The sequence below is a fragment of the Notechis scutatus genome, chromosome 7, assembly GCF_049901735.1.
Source record: "Notechis scutatus isolate UNSWTSFEM ecotype Mainland chromosome 7, rNotScu1.2, whole genome shotgun sequence".
Lineage (NCBI taxonomy): Eukaryota > Metazoa > Chordata > Lepidosauria > Squamata > Elapidae > Notechis > Notechis scutatus.
This window is the reverse complement of record NC_142015.1, coordinates 18983337-19010072: the sequence shown is the minus strand read 5'-3', so window position 1 is coordinate 19010072 and position 26736 is coordinate 18983337. Positions and strand designations below refer to the sequence as shown.

Sequence of the window (26736 nt, the reverse complement as noted above, 5' to 3'; positions counted from 1 at the left end):
TAATCACCCACTGCTCCTTAAATCACCCTCCCAAATTCCCAGACACTAAATGTGGCAGCCTAAAAACTCCAGGAGAAAAATGGCTTCCCAGGCTGACATCATGGTTGTCTGAAAGGTGCTTTTTCAAGAGGCAACTGGACTTTAGAATAGAATAGAATAACAGAGTTGGAAGGGACATTGAAGGTCTTCTAGTTCAACCTCCTGCTTAGGCAGGAAACCCTATACCATTTCAGACAAATGTTGTCCAATCTCTTCTTAAAAACTTCCGGTGTTGAAGAATTCACAACTTCTGGAGGAAAGCTGTTTCACTGGTGAATTGTTCTAACTGTCAGGAATTTCTCCTTAGTTCTAGGTTGGTTTTCTCCTTGATTCATTTCCATCCATTGTTTCTTGTCCTGCCTTCAGGTGCTTTGAAGAATAGCTTGACTCCCTCTTCTTTGTGGCAGCCCCTGAGATATTGGAAGACTGCTATCATGTCTCCCCTAGTCCTTCTTTTCATTAGACTAGACATACCCAGTTTCTGCAACCATTCTTCATATGTTTTAGGCTCCAGTTCCCTAATCATCACTGTTGCTCTTCTCTGCACTCTTTCTAGACTTTCAACATCTTTTTTTACATCGTGGCGACCAAAACTGGATGCAGTATTCCAGGTGTGGCCTTAACAAGGCCTTATAAAATGGTATTAACACTTTATGTATTCTTGATTCTATCCCTCTGTTAATGTAGCCTAGAATTGTGTTGGCTTTTTTGGCAGCTACAGCACACTGCTGGCTCATATTTAAATCGTTGTCCACTAGGACTCTAAGATCCCTCTCACAGTTACTACTATTGAGCAAGGCACCACATATACTGTACCTGTGCATTTGATTTTTCTTTCTGGCCTCTTCAAAAATCACTTTTGGGGCTACTGGTAGTGCAGTTCTCCAACCCCCTCCCTCCCCACTGCAGGATTGACATGCAGTGTGATATTAATAAAAACGTTACCTTTTGAAACAACATCAAACTATGCTTATTCTTTTTTTTAAACATATTTATCTCCTTGTAAGCATCTTTTTTTTAAGCTACCCCATACTGAGTACCTTAGAAGCTAAGGATTTCTGCATTAGATGGGAGATCCCTTCCAATTATTAGATTTTTGTTATTGTTGTTAGCTGCTTGTATCTCTGCCCATACCTACTGGTTTCCTTATTAATTAATTAAGTAGTTTAATAGTACTTTGAAGTTACTTAGCAAATAATACACTATCAGAAATCGTTGCTGAACGTTTGTGGTTTAACCTGAATTCGAAGCATGCTACTCCTTCATTCACTGATCCCAAGATAGTCCTTGTATAGTAGCTACAGCTTGATAAAGATTGGAATGACATGGATGGATGGATATGGATGGATGTATATGGATGGATGGATATATATATATATTGATGTTTTCTTAAGGCCAAAAACAGCAGAGTAGCCCAATCAAGAAAACCGGCCATAACCGACCAAGCTCCCAACCAATCGGTGAAAAAACTCTGGATAGGTCATTTTGAACCACAAGTCACTACTTTCTTTGGTTTCGGGTTTTCTCCCGATGGGTAGGCGGAAGTCCTTCTCTCTCAGGCTTGTCTTCTGCTCTGTGCTTCTCTGAGAATATATATATGGCATTCGGCTTTGTTTGGGTATTTTCCCACGTCATTGTAGTTGTTCTTTTAAAGTTGTAGCACGTTTCAGCAGAATCTCATCTGCCATCATCAGGCTTCTGTATAGTGGGGCATATATAAAATACCGAACAAAGCGATGCCATACATGTAAGACCGCGAAACTTAAGAAAACAATACAGAAGCCTGATGATGGCAGATGAGATTCTGCCAAAACGTTGCTACAACTTTAAAAGCACAACTATAATGACGTGGGAAAATACCCGGACAAAGCTGAATACCATACATGTAAGTACCTACGAAAACTTAAGAAAACACACACACACACACACACACACACACACCACCATTCTCAGACTTGGTTGAAACCTAGAAAAGAAGATATTGTGAGCTGTAATTTTTAAGGCTGACTCAGACTGAAGTCATTTGCGTTTTAGAACTATTTCTTTTTCTGTCTTTAATCTGAATACTAAGGCAGAGAGATCTTTCCCCAAGAGGGAAGATAGACTGCCATGAATTTAATGGGGTATAGCAGCTACAGAAGAATGGTGGAGGGGACGGACCCTGTTTCCCTCTGGTAGAGTTCACTGGAAGATCTTCCTTTTTTCCACATACTCTATGCCACAAGAGTCATTTTCTCTTTCTGTTAGTTTGTCCAATGTATGTGGTGAGGCAGGCAGTGCAAGGGATTTCATATACTCCTTGGTTTTCTAACTCGATTTTGTCTTTAGGGTTTCTTAGGATGGTGGATATTTTTCTGTTTGTGCAGAATGCTGTTTTAATGTTGTGTTTTTGGAGGATCTTGCTGATTTTGTCTGTAGTGCCTTTTATATATGGGAGGATGCCTCACCACATACATTGGACAAACTAACAGAAGAATAAGTGCACGCGTTGAAGAACGTAAGAACTCAATCAAAAAGAAGAACCAACCTCTTCCCTGGTCCAACACCTCAAAGCCAATTTCTTTTTCTAGTGTGGATAAGCATAAAAGAGACAGAAAGTTTGGGGAACAGAGAGGTGGAGAGACATTTCACAGATTGCATATATATATTCTCTCTCTCTCTCTCTCTCTCTCTCTCTCTCTCTCTCTCTCTCTCTCTCTCTCTCTCTCACACACACACACACACACACACACCTCTCTGTGTGTGTGTTGGTGTGTGTAAACCATAGCACAGTGCAGCTTCCCCAGCTTATTCCAGATACATGGGACTATATCTGTTATCATCCTCTGCCTATGAGCTATTATCAGATTGCATTATTTACTGAACTGGGACCTCTGAGTTCCTGGAGACCATTATATATATATTAATGTGTGCCCCATTAAGCTATATTTTATTCTTCTTTCTATGCAACTGCTGTTAGGCATGACAGGCGAGCAAGCACGGCTGAATATACCAACCTCAGACAAGCCCATTATACCAACTCAGTTCAGGTGCCTCCAATGGATAAAAGCAGTTTTTTTATGAAGAAAGGATGGAAGAGAGATTGTGTAGGCGATGACAATCACAATTAGGGTCATTTCCTAGCTAGAATTATTCCAGCACTTGGTGCATCTTGCACAGCGGGCTACCAAATGAGTTGTCGATAGATAAAAACAGTCTCCCAAACCTCATGTATTCCTCTCATGTTTGTTGATGTGAATGTCAAGCATGCATGAATTAGGTTTCCACCACCGTTGATTTGATTTGACAAGACTGTATGCTGACAGGGAACATGTCACCTTTTTTAAAAAAAAACCTTAATTCAAATAATGACATTTAAATGGTGGTGGGGATTTCCTTTCTCCTCAAAGATAACCGAAGAGAGGGGGGAATGCTAAGATTCTGCATTTTCCTTTGTCAATAGAAATAATGCTACTTGTTTTCCACAAGCGTAGCTCTATTACCCCTTGTTACAGTTAAATATTAAGGACAAATTTATTCAGTCATCTTTCATTAATTTTAAACATGGTGGGCAGTTGTCAAATTCCATGCCGGCTGGCCTCTTTGCTGTTTCAATGCTCTTTTTCTGCCTATAGTACCTACCAATCCTCCTTTTTGTAAACGGGATATTTGGAATTCTCACTGACAATGTAAGTGTTGGCAGGTTGCGAGATATTCAGTATTACCCACTTTTTTATTTCCAATGCAAAAAATTCCCATTTGGTCTGAAAAAAGATAATCTTCTAAGATCTCGAGAGGACAAATTATTTCAAGATCGAATCTGGTTCAGCTACTGGGACCAGAGATTTACTCCTCTGAGCTTTCAGACTTTTGCAGGAGCCCATCTTCTACTGCTTTGGGCTATTCCCTTGAGTCGTATTTATGTGGTGCTTTCTTATTGGTTGATTGGTGTGTTGATGACTTGCAATTGGCTGTTGTTTCCTTGTACTGCGAAGCCCTCATCTCCTAAATCTGTGGTAGTCAACCTGGTCCCTACCGCCACAAATGGGTGTTCCAGCTTTCATGGTGGGTGGTAGGGGTTTTGTCCCCTACTTCAGGTAAACCACCTTTCGCGGACCGGTGGGCAGTCCGTGGAACAAGTCCTACCGGGCCGCTGGTTTGCTAAATCTTGTTTTGATGAAAAAGTGCTTCCAGTGAGCTTTTCCGGGTAGAAAGCTCACCGGAAGCACTTTTCATCAAAACAGATGGCGGCGCCCAGCTGATGCCGGTACCGGGCCGCGCCATAAAAAGGTTGGGGATACCGGGCCGCGGCATAAAAAGGTTGGGGATCACTGCCCTACTTTATAAATCACCTTTACTGTGGAACTGGTGGGCAGTTAGAGAAAATTTTACTACTAACAGAGATACAAAAGTGGGCAGTAGGTATAAAAAGGTTGACTACCCCGACCTAAATACTTGATAAGCAAGTGGTAAAAGGTCGGCAGTCACTGCTGTTAAGTGACAAGGGGCCCATTTTCCAGGCTTCAATGGGCCATTTTGGGCCCCTTGTCAGTTAACAGGACTGCCGATTTACCAATAGCTTATCAAGTATTTAGGAGCTGAGGGCTTCGCAGTACAAAGAAACAACAGCCAATCGCCAGTCATCAACATACCAATAAGCCAACAGGAACATAAATACGACTCGGGAATAGCCCAAAGCATGTATTCCAATAGAACAGGGGTGTCAAACTTGCAACATCACAACATTTGATGTATCATGACTTTTCCCTTCTTCGCTAAAATGGGGATGGGCGTGGCCAGAACATGACACATCTGGCCCATGTGCTGTGAGTTTGACGCCCCTGCAGTAGGAGATGGGCTCCAGCATGAGTCCAAAAGTTCGGAAGAGTAAATCTCTGACTAACCCAGATTCGATCTTCCAACATTATTCTGGGACACGTATGTTTGCCTTCAATTCGTGAAAGGTTGTTTCCCCTAATGAGAAGTTCATGGCAGCAGAGTGGTGGGGAGAACTGAACGAATAAATGACGTGCAGTTGTGGATAGTCAGTGAGACCGTCTCTTCTTTAGCTTTTTTTTTTGCAGGAAACAGAATGTGGCACATAACTTGTACTTTGACCCTGAGTATCCCAACTAAACAGAGATTTGAACTCAAGGTTCCCTCTTCCTGATTCTTACGTGTTAAGAATGCTTTTTATGAATTGGGCGAATTTGTTTCTTGTGAACTTTGTAGTCCTACTGTGGGTACGTTCATTCTGCAAGTTTAAACATGCTCCTCACTTTGCCCGAAGACCTTGCCGATCTCGACAAAAACAAACAGTTGAAGTCAAACCCGTATTTTTGTTTATTGATTGTTAGATGTAGTTCCTACCTTTATTTTGCATAACTCAAGTTGCTTCCGCTTGTTTTCCCTTCAGCAACAGCCCTGTGGTGGGGTAGGTTGGTCTGAGAAGGACAGTCTGGCCCAGCCAGCTTTCAAGCCTAAGAGAGGACTAAAATTCACAATCTCCTGGGTTTTCTAGCCTGGTGTCCTGGTATCTACACCAAGTGGGCTCAAACCCAGTGAAATTACATTAATACCTCTTCTAAATATATCCCCTCCTTTCACCATCTGCAGATTTTGGCATATCTCCATAGTTGCAATCAGGAGCTAAGGAAGAAGGAGGGGTGGGGGGAGTGTGGGAAGACTTGTTTCTAGCTTAAGGAAACTGCTAGGAAGCATTAACGTTTACCATGAACATATCTAAGCAGCTGAAGAATTATTTGACAGGATTCCAAAGCAGCAAAGTTATCCTAAATCATCCTAGCTGCATTTGCTTGTCCTGCTTAGCAAATAACCCTAGTTAGTCTTATTTAAATCAGTCTTAATCAGTTTCCCCAATAACTTTATACCGGATGCCTGGGAAGGCATAAAACTAGAGCTGTCTCCTTTCGTTTTCTTCTTTTTTACTCCCTGCCCATGATAATGAAGACTCGCCCAAAGGGATAAAAAAGGGCAGTGGGCTGCCTTTCATTAGCCCCCCCTCTCTCTCTCCCCTCCCCCCACGTTCATTTGAGCCAAGGGACAGAAGTGCTTTCATGCAAACTCCCCGGATCTCCCTTGCTTTGAGTTTGCCCTGTCCACTGAGTCATCTCTGCTTTTATGGCTGCTCCCTCCCGCTTCCTGTTGCTTGGTTGATGGACTAGAAATGACACAAGGCTTTGCAAGGATGGGCTGGCCTCTGTTCAGCCGCTAAGAGTCACCTGAGCGGAGGCGTGGCCCGGTGCGCGAGGTGGAGCTGGGCAAGCACACCTTGCTTCACAAAGGTGAGAATCTTGGGAGGGGCATCCGTGGTTGTAGGCAAGGCGGAACCAGTGGGTGCCCCAAGGAGGTGCTTAAGTTCCCCTTCCCTCCAGATACAAAGCTGTGCAGGAAGCTACTCTTAACTGGAGGGGAGAGCTCGGCTTGGAGGGTGGGAGGGGGGAATGGATTGTGTGTGTGTATGTGGTGAGGACTTTGTGCCGTGCAGTTGATCTCTCCCACTGCAGGCTCTAATTCCCCTGAATGCCAAGCCAAAGCTGATCAGCGAAACTCCTCCACCGGTTTCTTTATTATACAACTAAGCTGTCTGCTGAGTTCTTCAGGACTGATCGACTTGGGGCTTTATCATTGCTATTATTGTTTGTGGACAATAGGGGACAGAAAAGGTAAGACCGTTCTGCTGATTTGTCAGGTTGTCCAGGGTTTGTGTGTGTGTGTGTGTGTGTGTAGGTAAATACATGTAGACATTCTTCTTTTGCTGATTTTATTGACTTGTTTCTGTGCATCTAAATTGATGTAATGCGGTGTGAGACATAGGCGTTGATTAAAAAGAATCCTCTGGTGTGAGTTTTACTTGGTACTTTGGGGAGGCTGTTTTGTTTGTTTGAGCCCGAGGAGTTTTGGTAAGTGCTGTCAATAATGAACTGAGTAAACGTGCGTCGGAAGATGATGGGAAAATGGAGTGGTTTGTTTTATTGGCATCTGTCATTTCATTCTTTCCTACATGGGGAAAGAAACACAAGAACCTGTTACTCAGGAATATTCAAATGTTGTGAGTGAGATTGTAACTGTTGTATCTAGAAAAACTAGTTTTGTTGTGTTATAAAGAGTAGGATTGTTGGATCTGTGCCCTACAATCATTTGCCTGGCTGGGAGATTTCTTGTCAAGCCAATAAAAGCCTTTTAAGAAGGACAATTTCCCCTCACTTGTGTTAATTATAGACTAGACATTGTTGTGATTATTTGCCTTTTCATAAATATCAGTCCTTGGGTCTCTTGAAATTGTAGGTATGTATTAACTCCAATATGTGGGGGGGGGGGACGGACACAAAACTTTATTAAAGTAGACATGAGCTCATAGCAAACCACTAGAGATGTTGGAGATATTGGTTACCACTTAAATATTTTTTATTCATGTGTATGAAAAGTATTAGGGCAAAAATTCAGACCAGGAAAGGACTCCCATCATTTCTCGTCCCCATTTCCTTTCTTTCCGCTTTCGGCTATAGAAGATTTAAAAGTTTCTGAACAAGTCTTTGTAGCTTTGGATCAGAACAGCTGCAACACAGTCCTATGATATGCTAAAACACCTCAAGAGTAGCTACATTTATTTCTTTTGCATATTGGATTGAAAACACATTAAATCTATTGCTTCCTCCAATTGTCATTGTTTTGATAAATTGCTTTTTAAATTTAAATGTAAACGTTTAAGCAGTTCTTGCTTATTTAAAAAGGACCCATTGTTTCTGTTTCTACAGTGACTCTATTAGCATCTCAACATTTCCTCGGAGGGTTGCTGGATAAAAATGCGTTTGTAGATAGTTTTCATATAGTGTCAGTTTTTTAAAACTTTTATATATTCTCTTAAAAATCACATTATTTAAGTAGTGGTCATAGCTAGATATTTCTAGTAAGTACTGAAAATACATCCTACAAGCTATACCTCAACATGATTTTTTTTAAAAAAACCCAATCCTAGTGGTATTCAGTGGTATTCTGCTTGAAAAACATTTTCTAAAAAAGTTGAGTTCTTTTTCTCCCCATTCTTTTCCTGAACCTTCAGAGTGGTTCCACTTGAGTGAGATACATAATGCCTCATATTTACTTGTTTGATTTCTGTTTTTGGGAAAATGAGCAAATTATGCAAAGGCAATATATAAGAACACAGTGAATAGGGTTTTCTGTGCTATATTTGTTGAAATTCTGTTAAGAATTGACAACTTTATAACATTGAAGTTGCCATGGAAACAAATGCTGCATCTTAAATATGTTTTTGTTTAGTACACTAGGAGAATTCTAATGCTGGAATAATCTAGGTCCATTTCGTCTGACTGCAGGTTCTCCATCCAAACCCCGACCTAACCAGGCATCACACTAAACTCAGAGGTGGTATTCAGCAGGTTCTGACCAGTTCTGGAGAACCGGTAGCGGAAATTTTGAGTAGTTCGGAGAACCGGTAGTGGAAATGTTGAGTAGTTTGGAATACCACCTCTGACTGGCCCTAGCCCCATCTATTCTCTGCCTCCCATTGAGTCCCAGCTGATTGGCTGGGTCTTCTTTTGTTGCCCTGCACAGGAGGATGGAGCTGGAAAGCAGGTTAGTGGGGTGGGGAAGGAATGGGATTTTGCAGTAACTTTCTCCTGGAGTGGGGTGGGAATGGAGATTTTACAGTATCGTTCCCCTGCCACGCCCACCAAGCCACGTCCACAGAACCGATAGTAAACAAAAATTGAATCCCACCACTGATGAAACTTATATCCAAAGTCCAGTGTTGTGCTCAAAGGTTTTGCTTGGGCAGTTCGTGAGGAATCATGAATCTTAACCCAAACTACCTGAAGTGTGTTTAATTTGGGGGTGGGGAAATAAACTGAACTCTTGATGAGATCTAGCAGGATTTTTTTTTTAATGTCCCTACTTCTAGATCTCTAGAGAACCAGACCTTTCAGAGATTTAAGTGGAAATTTCAGTGGAGGTTGAGTGTGGTTTTCAGTTCCTTTTAGGAAACATAAAATGTTCTTGCTGATTGCATGGACACAACCATAGAGGGTCCCCCCCCCCACTCTGGCAACAGTATATAGTTTGCCAACACTGTCTTCCAGGATAATTTTGATGTTACCTACAGCCTTGGAATTCCCAGGCTATCTCTACTCAAGTACCAACAAGTCTGATCTTGCTTCCATGCCCAAATAAAGTTGGCCAGGTGAAATGGTTGAATCCAAAACATGTCATTGTGACGCTGAAGCAAGATCAATGCTTAGACTCAAAGCCCAACTTCGCTATGGACTTCATTGAATATTGTTGTCTTTATTTGAGTGAGTCACTATCTCGCCATCTGGTCAACCGGACAGAGCAATTGTGAAGACAAAATAGGTGTGAAAATATATGGTATCATTAATTTTTCTGAGGAAGCATGAGATGTGCTAAACTTGAGTGTATATTCAAGCCACACAGATTGAAAATGTGGCCATAGTTGATTGGATTAAATCAAGTCAAAAGGTTTCACCATAAAAACAATTTATATTGATCTCCAAAGCAATTACGTACTTGATTTTAGTTTAACTTATTCAATTAACTGATAAGTTTATGTTTAATAAAATAACTCTTTAGACCAGGAGTATCAAACTTAAGACCCGTACCCCGAATCCAGCCCACAGGGCTGCTCTGGAAACAGTGAAGGAATGACCCGTGGTGTCTCTGCCAGCAAAAATGGAGCTCCGTTTTTGCTGGCAGAGGATTGCAGGAGGCTGTTGCAGCCAGAAATGGAGCTCGTGAGCCTGTTTTTGCTGGCAGAGTGCTCGGGCCATCACAGGTGCCCACAACACAAGTCACATCAAGCTGGCCATGCCCACCATGGCCACACCCACCATGCCCCCCCCCCAGGTCAAGCACAACCTTGATGTGGCCCTCAATGAAATCGAGTTTGACACCCCTGCTTTGGACAGATTGGTTTGGAAAGCAATCTTCCCCTCACCTCTTGGCAGTCCATTCTACATTCTGGTATGTAGGAGAGTAGAGGCTGTTTTAAAAGTAGATGCCTCGTCATTACTGCTTAGAGACTATCAATCTTTAAATTCATTGACCCTTCTAGGGTCAATGTGTATTTGTAATGAACATTATTTCATTATTGAAACAAGGTTCAGAGCAACTTTTAAAGTGTTGTTTTCCAGGCAATGCTGGAAAAACGGCTCCAGCAGCTGTTGAGCAACACAACTTTACTAGAAGATATTAAAGATACTAGAATTGGTTCCATATGGAATATTACTTCATCAGGCTGTGGAATAACAGAGCAAGAGGGCTTAATTAATCTTGCTTATTTTTTGTCCTCTTCTCTCTCTCCCCTCTCCCAACCCACCATTTCCTTTGTTTTATAATTTTATGGGCGAGAAAATTGAGAATGTCTTGGCTGATTTTTCATTTATCCAAGAAATGATGCTCATATTCTGAGATAGTATCTATATTCAGACACTGCCGTAATCCACATTATGTATTTTATTGGACTTTAAAATGATAATGTAAGTTAATATAAATCGGATTACGTCCGTTTTATTCGGTTTAAAATTTAATCGTGCCATGCTGCTGTTTAAAACAGTTCACCCTGCTAAAGGTAGAGGATGCATCCGACAGTGTGGAATGTCACAATTTCTCATTGAAGTTTTTATAGAAATATAGAAAATTAGAACCAATAAAGGCACATCCGAAGTATTAAATAGTGCTTATTTGAGCAAAAGAATATCAAAAAAATTATTTTGTACAAAATACAGAGCAATCAGGCTTTGATGTAGATCTCCCTCCCCACCTCAAATAACATTTCCTTAATTCTGCCCCCCTTTTTTTCCAATTATCTGAGCACTTTTTAAAGGGAGAGTTCAAGTTAAAAAAAAAAAAAACTGGATTCCAACTGCCAATAATTTTCTTCTTGCCAAACATTTGAATTGTTTAATGCTGTTCCCTGACATGCTAGTTTGTATACTGTCTCTTATATATGTATACACTATCTACATAAAGCAAGAGAAGAAAACCTGCCTATTGCCAAATAATTACATTCTCACATTTCACAATCATGACTGTAACTGCATTAATGTCCTCCTTAAAACAAAGATCAGTACTGTACACAGAAACAAGTTCTATAAACATGCTGAAATGCATCTAGTTTCTATGTTTTCCACGTCGATACACAAACATGTTCAGTTTTGGTCTTGACAGTTATGTAATTGCTATCCTATTAGTACATTAAGAGTGACATAATTTCCTATGTATCATTTAAATTATCTTGTAGGACAGCAATTTGCACTGCATGATAAAAGATAATACATATGTGTGGACAGGCAGGCATTTTATAATGAAATTATTCACTGCTGGCTAAGTAGTACGTCTATCATCCCGCATATTCCCCAAATCGGCTTTTTAGCTCTTAACTCAAAAGCCAGACTGAAATTAGTATTTGCAAGGTTAGTTTGTCACGTTGATTTCTCAATGTCATTCCAACTAAAAATAGAACATTTTTGTTGTCCCCCCCCTCTAAAAATTAGTTTCACCCATGCACATATCTAAGTGGAATAATGTGCATCACTTATGAAATTCAGACTTTTTTATTACATGTTAGAATAGCCCCATTTAAAATGTACTGGTTTAAATTTCAGTAGTCCTTGTATAGCTTAAATAAGTAACATTTGTTAGATGAATAATAGATAAATAATATTTTGAACTCTTTTTTCTTTCGCTGCTTCAGTTTTGTTATCAAACTACCATTATCTACTTAAAGTGATGCAGTCACATGATCTAGTGATTACCCATAATACAACAAGAGGGGACAGCAACATCCTTCATGGGGAACTGAACCAACATGCTGATAATGAATTGAAAATGTGGGTCATTCCCTCTGCACATAGATGTATCTGTATTAGCACAGCCATCGCATCTAGAATGTGGGAGATGAACGCTGTTTACATGCATTTCCGAAAGCCACAATTTGCTACAATGTGCCTCCCTTTAATTTACATACTCTTGCAATATTGTCATTGGATCTCATGAGCTGACTGTAAAAGACACAACTGTTTTCAAAAGCACTTTCTGTGGGTTTTTGTGTGTGTGTGTGTGTGTGTTAAGAAAAATGTGTGAATGTGATTTTTGACAGCCAGCCAGTTAATTCTGTGGGGACAGCTACCAATAATTTCACTCTTCGTTTAAGATGGGAACTTCATTTCTTTTTCTTCAATCCTCCAGTTTATCCTGTTGGATTTCTCAGAGATCAGAGAAAGAGGCTCTAAAATGAACCCTTCAAAACTCTTTGGTGGAATTGATTCGATTTGGTCTTGGAGACTTACCTTTGCGCTTGTATTCAAAGTCTAACCAGTATGGAATTGGATGGAAATCTGTTCCTTCCTTCTCTGTCTTAATTTGGCTACTGTGTTGGTGGGAATGTGCTGTCATAACAGATGCATCAGCAATTGAAATCTGCAAATTAAAGCTGGCTTATTTTGAGTGACGGAGCTGTGCTTTTGTGTTCTGCTGCTGGCATAGTCTTACAGCTCTTCAACTGACAGATCTTGGGTGTAAGAATGTGTAGTCTGAACATTTAAAGATCGTCACGCCCTTGAAAAAGATGCTTTTGTTCAACAGAGGTCCAGCTACATCCACAGTCTTCTTGCTTTTTAAGCCAAAATGGATGCTTTACTTCAGTGTCTTGCTTTCTTTCCCTGGGGTTTCATCCAGTACCTGCAATATTTACAAGTCATCTCAAATAAGTCTAATTTATTTACTAATCTCAAGTAACTCATCTCAATCTTTTTATGTTGTAGAAGGCATTATGAATTCATCAGACCGAAATGTGTGATGTAGATTGATCTAAATATAATAATAAGATATTATTATAATATCTATCTAATTATAATAATAATAGATATTATTATAGATATAATAATAATAATAATAGGCATTGCCTATTATTATTATTATTATTATTATTATTATTATTATTATTATTATTATTATTATTATTATTACTATTACTATTACTATTACTATTACTATTACTATTATGCAAAGATATTCTGATTTATTTTGTTCCCAAACTAATTTGGGCAGGGCATATTTCAATGAATTGTAAATAAAACTTTTAAATCAGAAATGTTCTCTTATAAAGCTACAATACCTGTACAGTTTTTTATTGATGGCAAAGTCCCTGAATAGGATTTTGAACTCCTCAGGGTAGAAAAATAATAAATTCCATTAGTCCACACCTACTTTTGTTTGCCAAGTGATATCCTGTAAGTTCCGAAAATCAGACGTCTGGTAGCACCTGTTTCTGATTAATTTTATTGCACGGCATAAACGCAGTTCACACAAGGATGTGCCTTTCAATAAAATTTATTAGTCAGGCAAGGTGCTACCAGACTCCCATTTTTTTAGCTTCCGCAAGAGTAAATATGTTGAAGTTTAATTCTAAGAAAAAGATAGCAAAGCTGCTTTTTCAAAATGCCCCTTTTGAAGGTATGGACGAACCTTCATGTTTTCTGTTTGTTCTGCCTTTGTCATGGTCATAAAACATCTAGACTAAAGGTAATGCTTGTAGTCAGCCAAATCTCAAAGAATACAGTCATGCTTCTCATTTAGCGAGGTTCTTTTGTCCTTGAAGGCTATTGTGCTCCGTTGTTACAAAATCCATTCCATTAATAAAGGTTCAATACGGTGAACAGTGAAGAGAAATTATTAATTACTACACTCATTGAAAATCTTGGGCTGCCCCAAGGAAGTGGGGGGTCAAGCTATTCTCCAAAGCCCCTGAGGGCAGGACAAGAAGCAATGGATGGAAATGAATCAAGGAGAGAAGCAACCTAGAATTAAGGAGAAATTTCCTGACACAGTTGGAACAATTAATCAGTGGAACAACTTGCCTCCAGAAGTTGTAATTCTCCAACACTGGAAGTTTTTGAGAAGAGATTGGATAACCATTTGACTGAAATGGTATAGTGTTTCCTGCCTAAGCAGGGGGTTGGACTAGAAGACCCCCAAGGTCCCTTCTAACTCTTTATTCTATTCTATTCTGTTCTGTTCTGTTTTGTTCTGTTGTTTAGAACTGTTTTAGATGCAGTTCCTGTAACATCCAGACTATGACTGAAGCAGTTGTTTCTTGCCTTAAACTACAGCTTAAATTGAACACAGTCCCCTAATTTCAGAGAATATATAATAAGAAACCTCCCAGACTTTCGTTTTAGAAAAGCATTATTATTAAACTGTAGTTAAGCTTTCTTGTAGGTTGTCAGATTATTCTCTTGGACAGTTCTATTAATAATCTTTTCATTTTCCATGCAATTAGTTAGTGAGATTAAACAGCAAGTTCAAAGAGAGGCAGAAAAGCTCCGTCCACATCCTCTCATCCGGTGCCAAGAATGAAAGTACCATGTCAGCGCTGTCCCTTCCAGGGATCTCAGCGAGGACGCAAATAAAGAATGGATGAGCTTCAATTGCATTGACGGGGCCACCATTTCAACATTTTTTTTTTTATTACGCCCTGCCGACACCCTGGTCTACAAGTCAAGATCAGGAAAGTGAGCTCTCAGCAAACCACCATACTAACCGAAAGTAATTCAATCCAGTGTATTCATGAAACCAGAGGGTGTGATCAAATTTGAATTTTTTGTGATGTTCCTAAGTGAATATCAGCAAAAACTACAAAGAGAAGCTTATTCTGAATTAAGCAAGGAGAGCTCTCTGTAATGGCATATTTTTTATTCTCTGAATTTCATCCACGTACCTTTTCTCTGTGTAATGGCATATTTTTTTATTCTCCGAAGTGTTTCTGTAAGCACACTGGCGTTTTAACAAAGGCTGTCATGTTTGCCCCATATTCCTTTTGCAATTTTTTGCCATAATAAAAATATCTACCGTGGTTCTAGCTTATGCTGAGATGTTAAAAAATGGGAGCTGATAAAAACAAGGAACATGGGGAAGTGCTAATGACTTGAACTTTATCCTGAATACGGAAGGAAAGGAAGGAACCCCATGTCCTTTGTCATCAATCACTTCCCTTGAGTTTACACTGACATTGCGTGCCTATCAGTGGCACTTTTCACAAACATTTGCATGATTGTGATTCCCCCTCCCCCTCTTTAACAAGTTGAAAATCTGTTTAACCACCCTGTTACCTAATACAAATGTCTTTGCCTAAGAATTGTCTATGTCTTTACCCAGGGTTCAGTTATATCAAATAACACACTGTGTAATTACTTTGAAATTAATTCAGGATGCTTTCCTCACCTCAAACAATCTCTGCTATAGTTTGATTACCGCAACAACCTGTTTCAAGAGTGAATGATTTTCTCCTTTTTTTGCCTTGAAGGAGGACAAGCTCAAGTAACCTAACTACTCATACTACTAAACAGTTAAACCTTGATAACTTCCTGATACTAAAAAGTTGGAGACATAGGAAATCCTTAGACCATTTGCTTCATATTTTGGCTTTTATTTCAATAAAATATCCCTAGAGATTTGCTTCCAAACAAAGGCAATCGGTCTCTTTTATAGGCCAGTTGCTTTTAAAATGTATTATTTTCTCATTTTGTAGCCATATATTACTTGCATATTTGTGGGTTATGAGGATACGGTGATACCTTGATACTCATCATTAGTTGGTTCCAGCAGGTGCAATGAATACCATAAATGATGAGTATCAAAAAATGTCCCCCCATAAGGAATAATATAGTGAGTCATATGACAGCCAACATTGACAAGTTCTAGATTGTGCGTTGAGTACCAAACAAACAATGACTTCCAGGACAAAATTTTCATGTCAAAATGCATTGAAGACCAAATTTGATGAGCTTTAAAGCAATTGACTATCAAGGTACTACTGTACTTGGTGTATGAACACTCAAGGTTTACGCTTTTAAAGATCCCACCCACTAACACACAATTAATAATCCTGAAGAAATAGAAAATGCTCTTGAGTTTCTGACTGATTCCTGATTCTAGGAGCAATTTTCCATATATATATATATATATATATATATATATATATATATATATATATATATATATAGATATAGATATAGATATAGATATAGATATAGATATAGATATAGATATAGATATAGATATAGATATAGATATAGAATATATATATTACTACCTTTGCTGGCTATCTATTTTATTGTCGTACTGTCCAGGATAATATCTTTTTTTTTCCAATATCAACATCAAAGTTATGAGAATATTTCCTGTTGAAGCTTGTGCTTCATACTTCCTTAAAAGGGAGGCATATAGCATCAAAATTGTATCAAGAGGAATACAGAAATAAAATAAAAAATCAAAACAAGTGAATCACCCAGTAATAAAATGTTATAATAGCTGAGCACTAATTGAACAGTAATTAAATGTGATGTACAACTTTCTCCAATTCCCTATGGTATAAACATATCACCTGAAAGAGAGTATGTAGGATGTGTGTGTGTTTGTATACTCCCTGTCATTAAAGGACAGCCATCGAACCAACAATGATGAGTTCAAAAATGGGAGGGCCAGATATTCACCTGGCTCTAATCAGTCCTGTTCTCTCATCGGGTGCCTGAACTTCAAATGATCTAATTGTATATATTAAAAAATACCAAAGATTCTGAAGAATGTATCCGTGCTAACAACCAAGCAAAAAGCAAATCAAAATACACCAGCTGTGTTTGCACAAACTAGTCAACTCATTTTAGTTGGGAGTTATGTTGTGGGAACTCTTGTGTATTTAATGTGTCATGTAAACCCAAGAAACCCAGATGTAATAGTTTGTTTAATTGGTAAATGGATTGTGCAAACGTAGCCATCAATTGCTTATCCATCAGTCAGTACTGTAAGTACTGTAAATGGCCAGGATTCATTTTTTGTTGACTCTTGCATTATGGAAGCACCATAAATGAATAAATAAAATAAGCAGCATTGTAGAAGCTTACCAGCCCTTTAATTCATTCCAAAGTTAAATGTTTGTGGTTTCTCAGAAGAGGCTGAGAAGTTTTTAATCCTGTTGGGGGAAAATGGATTTGGATGCAGGCTGGGGAACAATGTAAGTCCTGTGGTATAGCTGAACATAGAGGAATGGAGCGTGTCATTTCCCTTCATAAATGGTTAACCCAGTGCTTAGTTCTGGATTTCTGAAAGTAAATAGGAAAACTATGGGACAAAATAGGGATCTACATCACCTCTTTTTATGCTGTCTTTCCTTTCCTGTCAGTTGCCTACTGCTTTACAAGTATATGGAATTTGAAGCTTCTCTGGGGGTTTCATTTTAAATAAATCTCTTGTTACAGATTCCACTTAACCTTTAGTTATTTTTAATGATAGTGGAAAAGGGAAAAAGAGATGATTGTTTTAAACTGCCAGTAGAACAACAGGTTTGCTTCTTATTGACTGGACCCATATTAATAAAACATCTTCGCAATTATCTTCCCCTAAAATGAATTTTCTGTTTCAATCTGACAGTGTCTAAAAAACACGGCAAGCTTATTACTTTCTTGCGTACATTCATGAAGTCTCGACCAACAAAGCAGAAACTGAAACAGCGTGGGATCTTAAAGGAGAGGGTGTTTGGCTGTGATCTTGGAGAACATCTTCTCAACTCTGGCCACGATGGTAAGAAAAAACAAACAATGTTTGTTATAAACATTTTGTTTTTAAGAACCAGCATAGCACCACTTTTGAAAGAAACTTGGATTTAATTGTAACTACTTCTGTATGACCATTAGAATATTCCATCTCCAGTACTTCAGTAATGATGAGTCAATAAACATCCAGTTGATGTCCAATTAGTGCTTCAGTTGCCTGATGGAAAATTTCTTCTGGCCTGGCCAGTTTACCCACATCTTCTCCAGGAGAAGAAATGAGTGGTGTAGGAGACGAACAATAAATTATTGCTTGAATGAAACTTTGCATACACATAATTAGCTATAAGTCTCAATGTCTAAGACGTCCTTCAGTTGATAGATCATATCTGAAATATTATTACATGCAGGGTTCGGTCTTAACACCACAATTTTGTGTATTGTATATTGAATCCACCCTGCTTGTAACTTTGTATTTCGACATCAGAGGTCTTTTGCCATTTTTGTAATGTTTGTTTAGAAAAGAACCAGTCTTGAAATTTTCCCAGAAAATTTTGATATCAAAAAAACTAGTTCACTAAAAGGTTTTGGTATCTTTAATTAAACTCTCCCATCCTGTTCCCCCTCATTCTTTAATTTTTGCCATTACTTGGGAAAAAGTATCTTAACATAAATAATACCCTAAGAAGTTGATGCATCATGTGTCAGAATGTGTGTTATTGTATTTTCCAGCTTTTGCTTTAAGATAAAGGCCTATATGGTATATATTTATATGGTATATATTTATATGGCCTATATTTATCTATATAAGATAAGTGGCGTATACAAACTTGAGATGGGCAGCTATACAGACTTAATAAGCAAACAAATATATATAGCAATAATTGAGTTCCATTATACTTTGGCATTTGTATGAATAAGGAATCTGGAACTACAAACAAACATAGTTAAAGGGGTAAGAGGAACTAAAAAGTTACTCAGATTGCTATGCTGTGCTATGCTATCCTTGGTCCCCATTATAGAATTACAGCATCATGTGCAATTTGATATTCAGCAGCCTGGTTTAGAAGAATTCACCTCAGGGGAAGGAGGAGCAGAGTAATCCTCTGTAACATTCCTTACATATAAGAGAGGATCATTTGCTTGGCATATCAATTTTATTTAAAGTTGGGTGACTGTCTGGTGGCACAGTGGTTAAAGTGCATTATTGCAGGCAAACTCTGCCCACAGCCTGGAGTTCGATCCTGACAGGGCTCAAGGTTGACTCAGCCTTCCATCCTTCCGAAGTCAGTAAAATGAGGACCCAAATTGTTTGGGGGTAAGATGCTGACATTGTAAACTGCCCAGAGACTGCCGTAAAGAGCTATGGGACAGTATATAAGCCTAAATGCTATTGCTATTTTTGTCTAGTAATCTAGGACTATTCCATATTCCCATGTCAGACTTTACCAAAACATTCCTCTTGAGTATGTGCTACTCTGGTGATGGTGAATTAAACCTTGGGGAAGAAATAGAGTTCAGTTCAAACTAGTCTTGTGAGTTGTTCCTTAAGATGTGACATTAAGATGTCTTAATGATACTGTTATTCCGTGTTGTTTCTTGCCTTCTTCTGAATACCAAATCCCTTACCTAGACTTCATTTCATCCTGTGGACATTTTGTGTCAGGGCATCACCCTAGATTTAAGGCTTATGCAATTAACACAAATCATTTTTTTTGCTTAATTATATAATGCCCCAGGAGGCATTCAGACAGGTTTCAAATTCCTCGTGCCTTTCTTTTGGCTCAGGGCCTGCTTACATTCCACAGGTACTTTTAAGTGTTCAGTTGGGTGAACACCTGTACTATGATAGCTACGGAAAGCAATAAAGGTACCCTAGTTGACTCTTTGATGAAAGGGTATTTCCTGTAGTTCACCTTGGACGCGATAAGGAAAGGAACTTAGGGCTGCAGTACTTTAATCACTTTTATTTGGCTCTTCCTGCCAGTTGAAGCAATTAAGCAAACAGTGCACCATCTGCCCATGGCTTGTATAATATTATGTCTGAACTGGAGGTTCAACTATTTTCTTTCTGAAGAAGCCAAAAAATCATAAAATAAGAATAAACCATGACGTCGCCTTCAATTGTCCAAGCCATGCAGAAGACTTCAGCATGTATTTTATAATTTGTGGCAACAGTACTCGTTTCAGGAAAAAAAGATAATCCTTTGACAAGAAATACAAGATCAGAGTGCCTATTTAGTGGTTTTTCATGGTGAAAATCCTTTTCTCCATTAGTTCTAAAATCAAGGAATAGAAATAGTTGATCTTCTTATTTGCACGAGGATGACATTTTGCGGTGTCCTTATTACCTAAACAGGAAAATCGGCTTTTCTGAATCCCCTACCATGTACAATTAGTCCTCCATGTACCACCCCAATTGAGACCAGAATTTCCATTGTTAACCAAGGTAATTATTAAGCGAGTCATACCCAATTTTATAACCTGTTTGCCATGGTTGTTAAGTGAATAACTTAACAGTGAGTAACAGTTATTAAGCTAATTTGGCTTTCCTAATTGGTTTTGCTTTTGGAAGTTGACTGGCAATCAGATGATCCAAAAGCAGTGCGTCCATCATCAATACATACCAGTGGCTAAGCACCCAAATTTTTATCCTATGACCGTGGGAATGCTGCAACGATTGTAAAGTGTGAATACCGGTTATAAGTCACCTTTTCCAGTGTGTTCTAACTTTGAACTGTCACTCAATGAATGTTGCAAGTCAAGGCCTACCTATATTGCTGTATTTTTCTTAAAGCAGAATTGTTTCACACCTGCCAGAAATGTGATCATCAATGACCCACACAAAAAGTTTTTTTTTTAAATTACCCATGCTCTATTTTTCATTTTTGGAGATTTGTAAATAATAAGTATCAGAACGAAAGATTTCTGATTCATCAAAATTGTGATAGGCAGCATGAAACGGCTTGAGCAACTCAAGGCAGGCAGTCTGAGTTTAGAAGCCCTGTTGTCTTTGAATTAATCGTGCCTAACTGCCAGCTCTAAAGTCCATCTGTGCATCAAAATCTACACAACACCAAAGCAATCACTGTCAGTTGGAGTTCGGCAAGACGTTTTAAAACATTTCTCCTGTCACTTACAATTGCTTAACAAGCTGCAATATGTTTTTGTTATTACCCAAATTATTGTTAAGGTACTTTAGGGCATTTTAAGCAAATAGATATGCATATTAATTCTAAAAGCAGGACTGAGTTTAGGATTATCAAACAGTAAACTAACCAAGACTAATTTCAGCGCTACCTCTTCTGTTACAAACTTAAGCGGATTGTTGGATAAAATCTCAAAGGTGTTAAGCATGGCTAAATTCAGTTGGTCTATGACAGGGGTGTCAAACTCACGTCATCACAGAGGCGTCACATGACGTATCTGGACTTTTTCCCCCTTCGCTAAACCAAGCAGGGCATGAGGCCAGTACGTGACGCATCCAGCCCGTGGGCTGTGAGTTTGACACACCCCTGGTCTATGACATTGAGGTGTGTATAGGTCTTTATTGCCATTGATTTTCTGTGCCCAGATATTCATTTTATGATATCCCTGATAACCCTGAAGCTGCTTTCAAAGTAAACAGGATGGGCAGGATTGACTTGGTGGAATTGGCACAGCTGTAGAACTGGATGGGAGAGACACGGGAAGATTGGTTGGAGACATGGAAGGAGGCATTTTCACAGAGAGGATGACAGTAAGAGGAAGAATTGCACTACAGTATTTAATGCAGGTTTTTACTTTGGACCAGTTTCTGTCCAGGGATCTAGAGATTGTGTTGCTGGAAGGTTGGTTTCAGACTATTATTGATAAATAGCAATAGCACTTATATACCAGTTTCAGTGCTGTACAGCCCTCTCTAAGCAGTTTACAGAGTCAGGTTGCCCCCAACAATCTGGCTCCTCATTTTACTGACCTCCGAAGGATGGAAGGCGGAGTCAGCCTTGAGCCTGGTGAGATTCAAACTGCCAAATTGCAGGCAGTCAGCAGAAGTAGCCTGCAGTACTGCGCTCTAACCACTGTGCCATGATGGTGTTGTGGTCCCCAGCAGCCTGCGGAGCTGGCAGCAGATTCAGATAGTGGGGAGGAACATGGGCCATTTCTGGAGTCTGGGATGGGCTTGGACGAGGTATCTGCATCCAACACAGAGATGGAGCCAGGGCCGTCTGAGAGTTATGTGCTGACTCCGTAGCCTCCAGAATCTGACACCAGCGAGGCAGAGGAATAGGGGGGAGCCTGTTTCCAGTGTGCACTTGTGCAGAGCTGCCAGATGGCAAGAACAGTTAAAAGGGGTGACTCGGGAGAAAGGCTTGGAGATGATTGGCCCCTCCCATAAGACATAAAGGAGGAGGAAAGGGACATGAGCCTTTGCAGGAAGCAACTTTGTTTGTTCTGGTTGATTAAAACTCTGAAGCTCCGTGTTGACTTTGTGCTCCGTTTGGCCTTTTACAGCTAATTGGCAATTTCGTTGTTGGCAGCATTTCAAGGGTGATAAAGGTGGATGCTTATCAGGCTTATCCCAAAAGACTGTGGCAGACTTCTGTTGGACTATTCATAAACCGTTTGGGACTCATTACGTGCTGGAAATGCATATAATGCACAGCCATTGAAATAAAACAAAAAGTTTTTGGGAACAGGGTGTGATTGTTATTGTCTCAGGAAGCCTTGGTCAGAACAGGTGGCTTATAAGGCCATCTTCACATAAAATAAGATCCATGGGGGTAGAGGAGGACCTACAGGTATAATGGTATGTGGGAATGACTTTGGGAAATGGAGGAAGATATGTTGCCTAGGGGAGTATCAGATGTGGGGGATGGGAGCCCGCAACTGCATAACAGACTGGGAAGTAACTCAGAAAGGATTCTGCCTAACTTAAAAAGATAAATGTTTCCCCCAACTAGTCATGTCCGATTCTAGGGGATGGTACTCGTGTGCTTTCCTAGCTGAGGGAACTAGCATTATTCAAAGATTATGCTTCCGTGGCCTTATGGCTGGCATGACTGTTACTGCAAGGCTCACAAAATGTTGTTATTAATCTCCCTAACTTATTAGGCTGTAAAAAGAGATGGCGGGAAATTTGTATTTTGAGACTTGCAAGATTGATGTGAACCTTCCCCAGTAGACCAGACAGGAAACACAACCAGATGAGCTAATTATACTTTATCTGTTAGACTGCCTTAACAGACTCTTGAGTGGTCCCGCTTTGGGCAAGAATCAAGCTGACTGATCTTGGGCCAGTCACATTCTCATAGCCCCTGGAAGAGGGCAATGGCAAACCAGGCAGTCTCCCAACAATTGGACACGCTTGAATGGGATAAAAAAATTATGTGTCCATTTGAGGATCCTAATTAGGTAGTGACGATGGTGTTGCTTTGCCTTGTCCTCATGGCCTTTGAGTCCATCAGCTGCCAGAATACCATGTAAGAAAGGAAGGAATCTACATGACATTTCGGCATTGACCAATTGTGCCAGTTCTTCGGTAACCAAATGTGAGTGCCTTTATGTTCCCACCTGAGCTTGTGACTCTTAAGATGGGCAGAAGGTGAGATAGTGTTGAGAGACGTCAACCTGCAAGCCCTAGATATGGGTCCATTATGCTGAGATTTCATGTCCTCCATGGGACCCACAGCCTTGTCCCTGGTTAAATCAATCTAATTGCATTCAGTCAGGGCCCAGTTCAGATTTAAGTCCTGAAGTGAAGGAAAAATCCTGAAATCCCACCCCCCAGAAGCATGATGTCCCCTGTGGTGTTGAATTCCACTAGAAATGGCAGGACTAGTTTATAGGATGGGCCGCTTAAGTTTTTACAGTTGAATATGCACTTCTATTTTGCACTTCTATTTCTAGAACGTAGAATCATCCTTTTGGCATTAGGAAGAGGAAACACAAAGCGGCTCGCTTTATCTCTCAACAGGAGATGTTTATTGTGCTCAGCACCCTACAGCCTCATGGTGGTTAAATATACCGAGGTTTCTGCAAATCAGGAAGTATCTAGGATACATGGATGGCAGGTTGCCTAGAAACTGAAGGTCTCAAAATAGCTTCTCGTTTGATTAAGCATTGTTAATTGCGATTTCATGTATAAATAACTTAAGATGTTCCAGCATTATCAGCAATTCACAAAAGTCAAAATTGCGTTCTACATCTTAGATCCCACTATATCAGGGAAGCCTCAGCATAATATTCCGTTTCATCTACTATAATTAGGATATGTTTACCCCAGTAACTGATTTTCTGAGAAGTCCCATGACAGCTGATGACATCTGGCAGAGATTGTTCTGGGCTTGACAGATACACCTGTAGTACAAAAGGAACATGAAGTACCATTTTTACAACAAATGTAACATCTCCCACTCTTGCTTTTTCCCCCCTCCTGACCTTTTTATGTTTTCAGACTTGAGTACCGTACTCATGTCTTTTTAACGAAGTGGGAACTTCATACCTTAAAAACAACAGCAGCGTAGACTTATGAGATAAAATTCCTAACTCATGAATATTGTGCTTTTCACATTTGTAAGCTAACCTTGAAGTATTATTAAAGGATGTTTATATAACCATCAGTAATACACAAGGAAGCATGGTATTTTGGGGGAAAAAATGCCTTCTATCGAGATCCAATTTACTAGATCTGAGTTGTGTTGGTTCAAAGAAAGACTTCAGATATTTGACCGAAAGGAGTTCGTTCCAAAAGGAATTTTATACATAAATATGAGAATATTCTGAAAGACAACTGGATGGGAAGAGGGAAATTGGAACATTACTGTATCAAAACATGGATAATCCTTTGATTAGGTATTTTGTTTGGAGAAACATGTCCATTTTAAAAGATACCATGAAACTTAGTATCCCAAGAATACCATTCACATTAATATCAACATCCTTCTTCATAATATCTAGAGTCCAATCTGTCAGTCTAGTATCGAACCTGAATGTAACATGAGAATCCAAGGAGATTGCGGTCTCAAACTGACAATTGGCTACGTCCATCACCTACAGATACATAGGAAGAACCATTAAGGTGAAGGTTCCCTGATATCATGCCCCTGTCAGAGTCTGAATCTGAGGAGGAAGCCGAACAGCTGATAGGGAGTGGGAGTGTGGCTCCATTGGCTGTGGAGGAATCTGGGGAAGGGCAAAGTCCAGCTGGGCAGAGCAGGGGAGGTAGAACAAGGAAGAGGGAGTTCAGAGGAAGACCCAGGCCCACCCCCTCTTCATCCTAGGGCATGCAGGGAGAAACAGAGAAGGGAGCAATGTTGGTTGCATGGCTTGTGGGGGAGGAAAGGGCCCTGATTCCCTTCCTTAGCCACAGCTAGGATGAGAGTTAAAAGAAATGCATGCTGAGTGCGGCAGCTGCTGGGAGTAAATGTGAGTTTATCTTATGTTGACTTTAGTTATCTGTGTTCTTGGCGTCTTCCCAACCGTGTTGAGTTATTGCTGTGCCTTCACGTCTGGAATTCTTGTTCCTGCCCTGCTGAACTAATTACCTCATTTTGCCTTGATTGGACTTATGGTTACAGTTTTTGTTGACCACATTTTGGACTTGATTCTCTGCAGCCAAGGAGAGTTTTTTCTCCAGCCAGAAGGTAACCAGGACATTGGGGGGACAAAGTTGAAGCTAATAAAGGGACTCCTACTGATTAGACTTTGTTGCCTTTGTGCTACGCCCCAGGTCATCACACCTGATTTGTTCAGCAATTGATATCCAACTAACTGTGATCAGGAAATAAGCACATTTGTTTAATCATATGCAAGCAGTTACATTTGTACTGTAGATTTCTTAATTGTGGCTATAATGTAATTAATTCATGTGAAAGATTTTAATTGTATCCTCATACGATGAAAGGCTTTTGAATTAGACATTCTCCGGCACAGTTGCATGGTCAAAAGAAGTCCTCTTATCCATTTTGACAGGCAGACTAGAGAATTAATGTGTCTCTGGAGGACAAATAGGACTGTTAAATGTTTGGCCAACTTAGTGTTCCTCTTCCTCCTTTAACAACATGGAAAATGACTTTTCGAAGTTACAACAGCACTAAAAAAAGTGGCTTATGACCATTTTTCCACACTTACGACTGTTGTAGCATCCCCATACTCACGTAATCAAAATTCAGATGCTTTGGGAACAAACTCACATTTATGGCCGTTTCCGTGTCCCAGGGTCATGTGATCTTCCAACCAGCCAAAGTCAATGGGAAAACCGGATTCACTTAAGAACCTTGTTGCTAATTTAACAACTGTAGTTCTTCACTTAACAAATGTTTCACTTAGCGACAAAAACGTCGGGCTCAATTGTGATCGTCAGCCGAGGACTACCTGTAGAGGGTTCCAACAAAGTCTTTGGCGCTAGTTTCCACAATGCCGATGCCCCAGTAGCTGGACTGGGAATCTTTTGGGTTTGATACATCGTGAGATAAACACCTGAATCTGTTTTACAGGTTTTAAAAATCTTTCTATCCTTTTTTGGAGGGGAATATATGTACCCTGATCCCCACCTTCATGTACATTCAGTGGCACAGACGCTGATACTCACTTTTAATGCTGCTTCTACTTTTTCAATTTGTAACATCAAAGACTTATCTATGCGTACCATCTTAGAAAAAATCTTTGTCCCCTCTTCACTTTTGAGAAGGGGGGTTGTTTTCTCTTTTACCTGGATGTTAAATGTCACAGTGGGATGTTCCTAAAATTTAATGATGACAGATACAGCCCTCCCTGACGCTGTTTGTTCCAAGGCTGGAAAGCTCCAGGAGACAAAAGTGAAGGGGAACCTGCTGAGCTTGTTCTCCGTATCCATTGTTGTGCCAATAAAGCAATTCAGAGGGGTGACAGTGGGGATAATGGGGATCATTGAGAACCTCTGGGTGTTTTTGTGCAGGGCCTAAGGCAGGGATCCCCAAATGTGGCAACTTGAAGACTTGTGGACTTCTCCAGACTCCTAGAATTCTTCAGCCAGCTATGCTGGCTGAGGAATTCTTGGGAGTTGAAGCCCACAAGTCTCAAAGTTGCCACATTTGGAGGAGACCTCTGGCCTAAGGTCTTCCTGGAGGAGAATGGAGTTAATGAAAGACAAATACAA

The 26736-nt window shown here is 39.8% G+C and overlaps 1 protein-coding gene across 5 annotated transcripts in view; it reads left to right on the top strand.

Annotated features, from left to right (window-relative positions):
* Window positions 1-26736, top strand: part of ARHGAP32 (Rho GTPase activating protein 32) — a 163634-nt gene that overhangs the window by 110669 nt on the left and 26229 nt on the right. For 3 of the 5 annotated variants that reach the window (XM_087970078.1, XM_087970079.1, XM_087970081.1), the window contains one exon: window positions 17500-17649. In XM_087970078.1, coding sequence (XP_087826204.1) covers window positions 17500-17649 — 150 coding nt within the window. Of the gene's footprint in view, window positions 1-6276; window positions 6324-6512; window positions 6705-17499; window positions 17650-26736 lie in introns of those variants that run through there. The other 2 variants (XM_087970080.1, XM_026681204.2) reach the window with 2 other exon arrangements.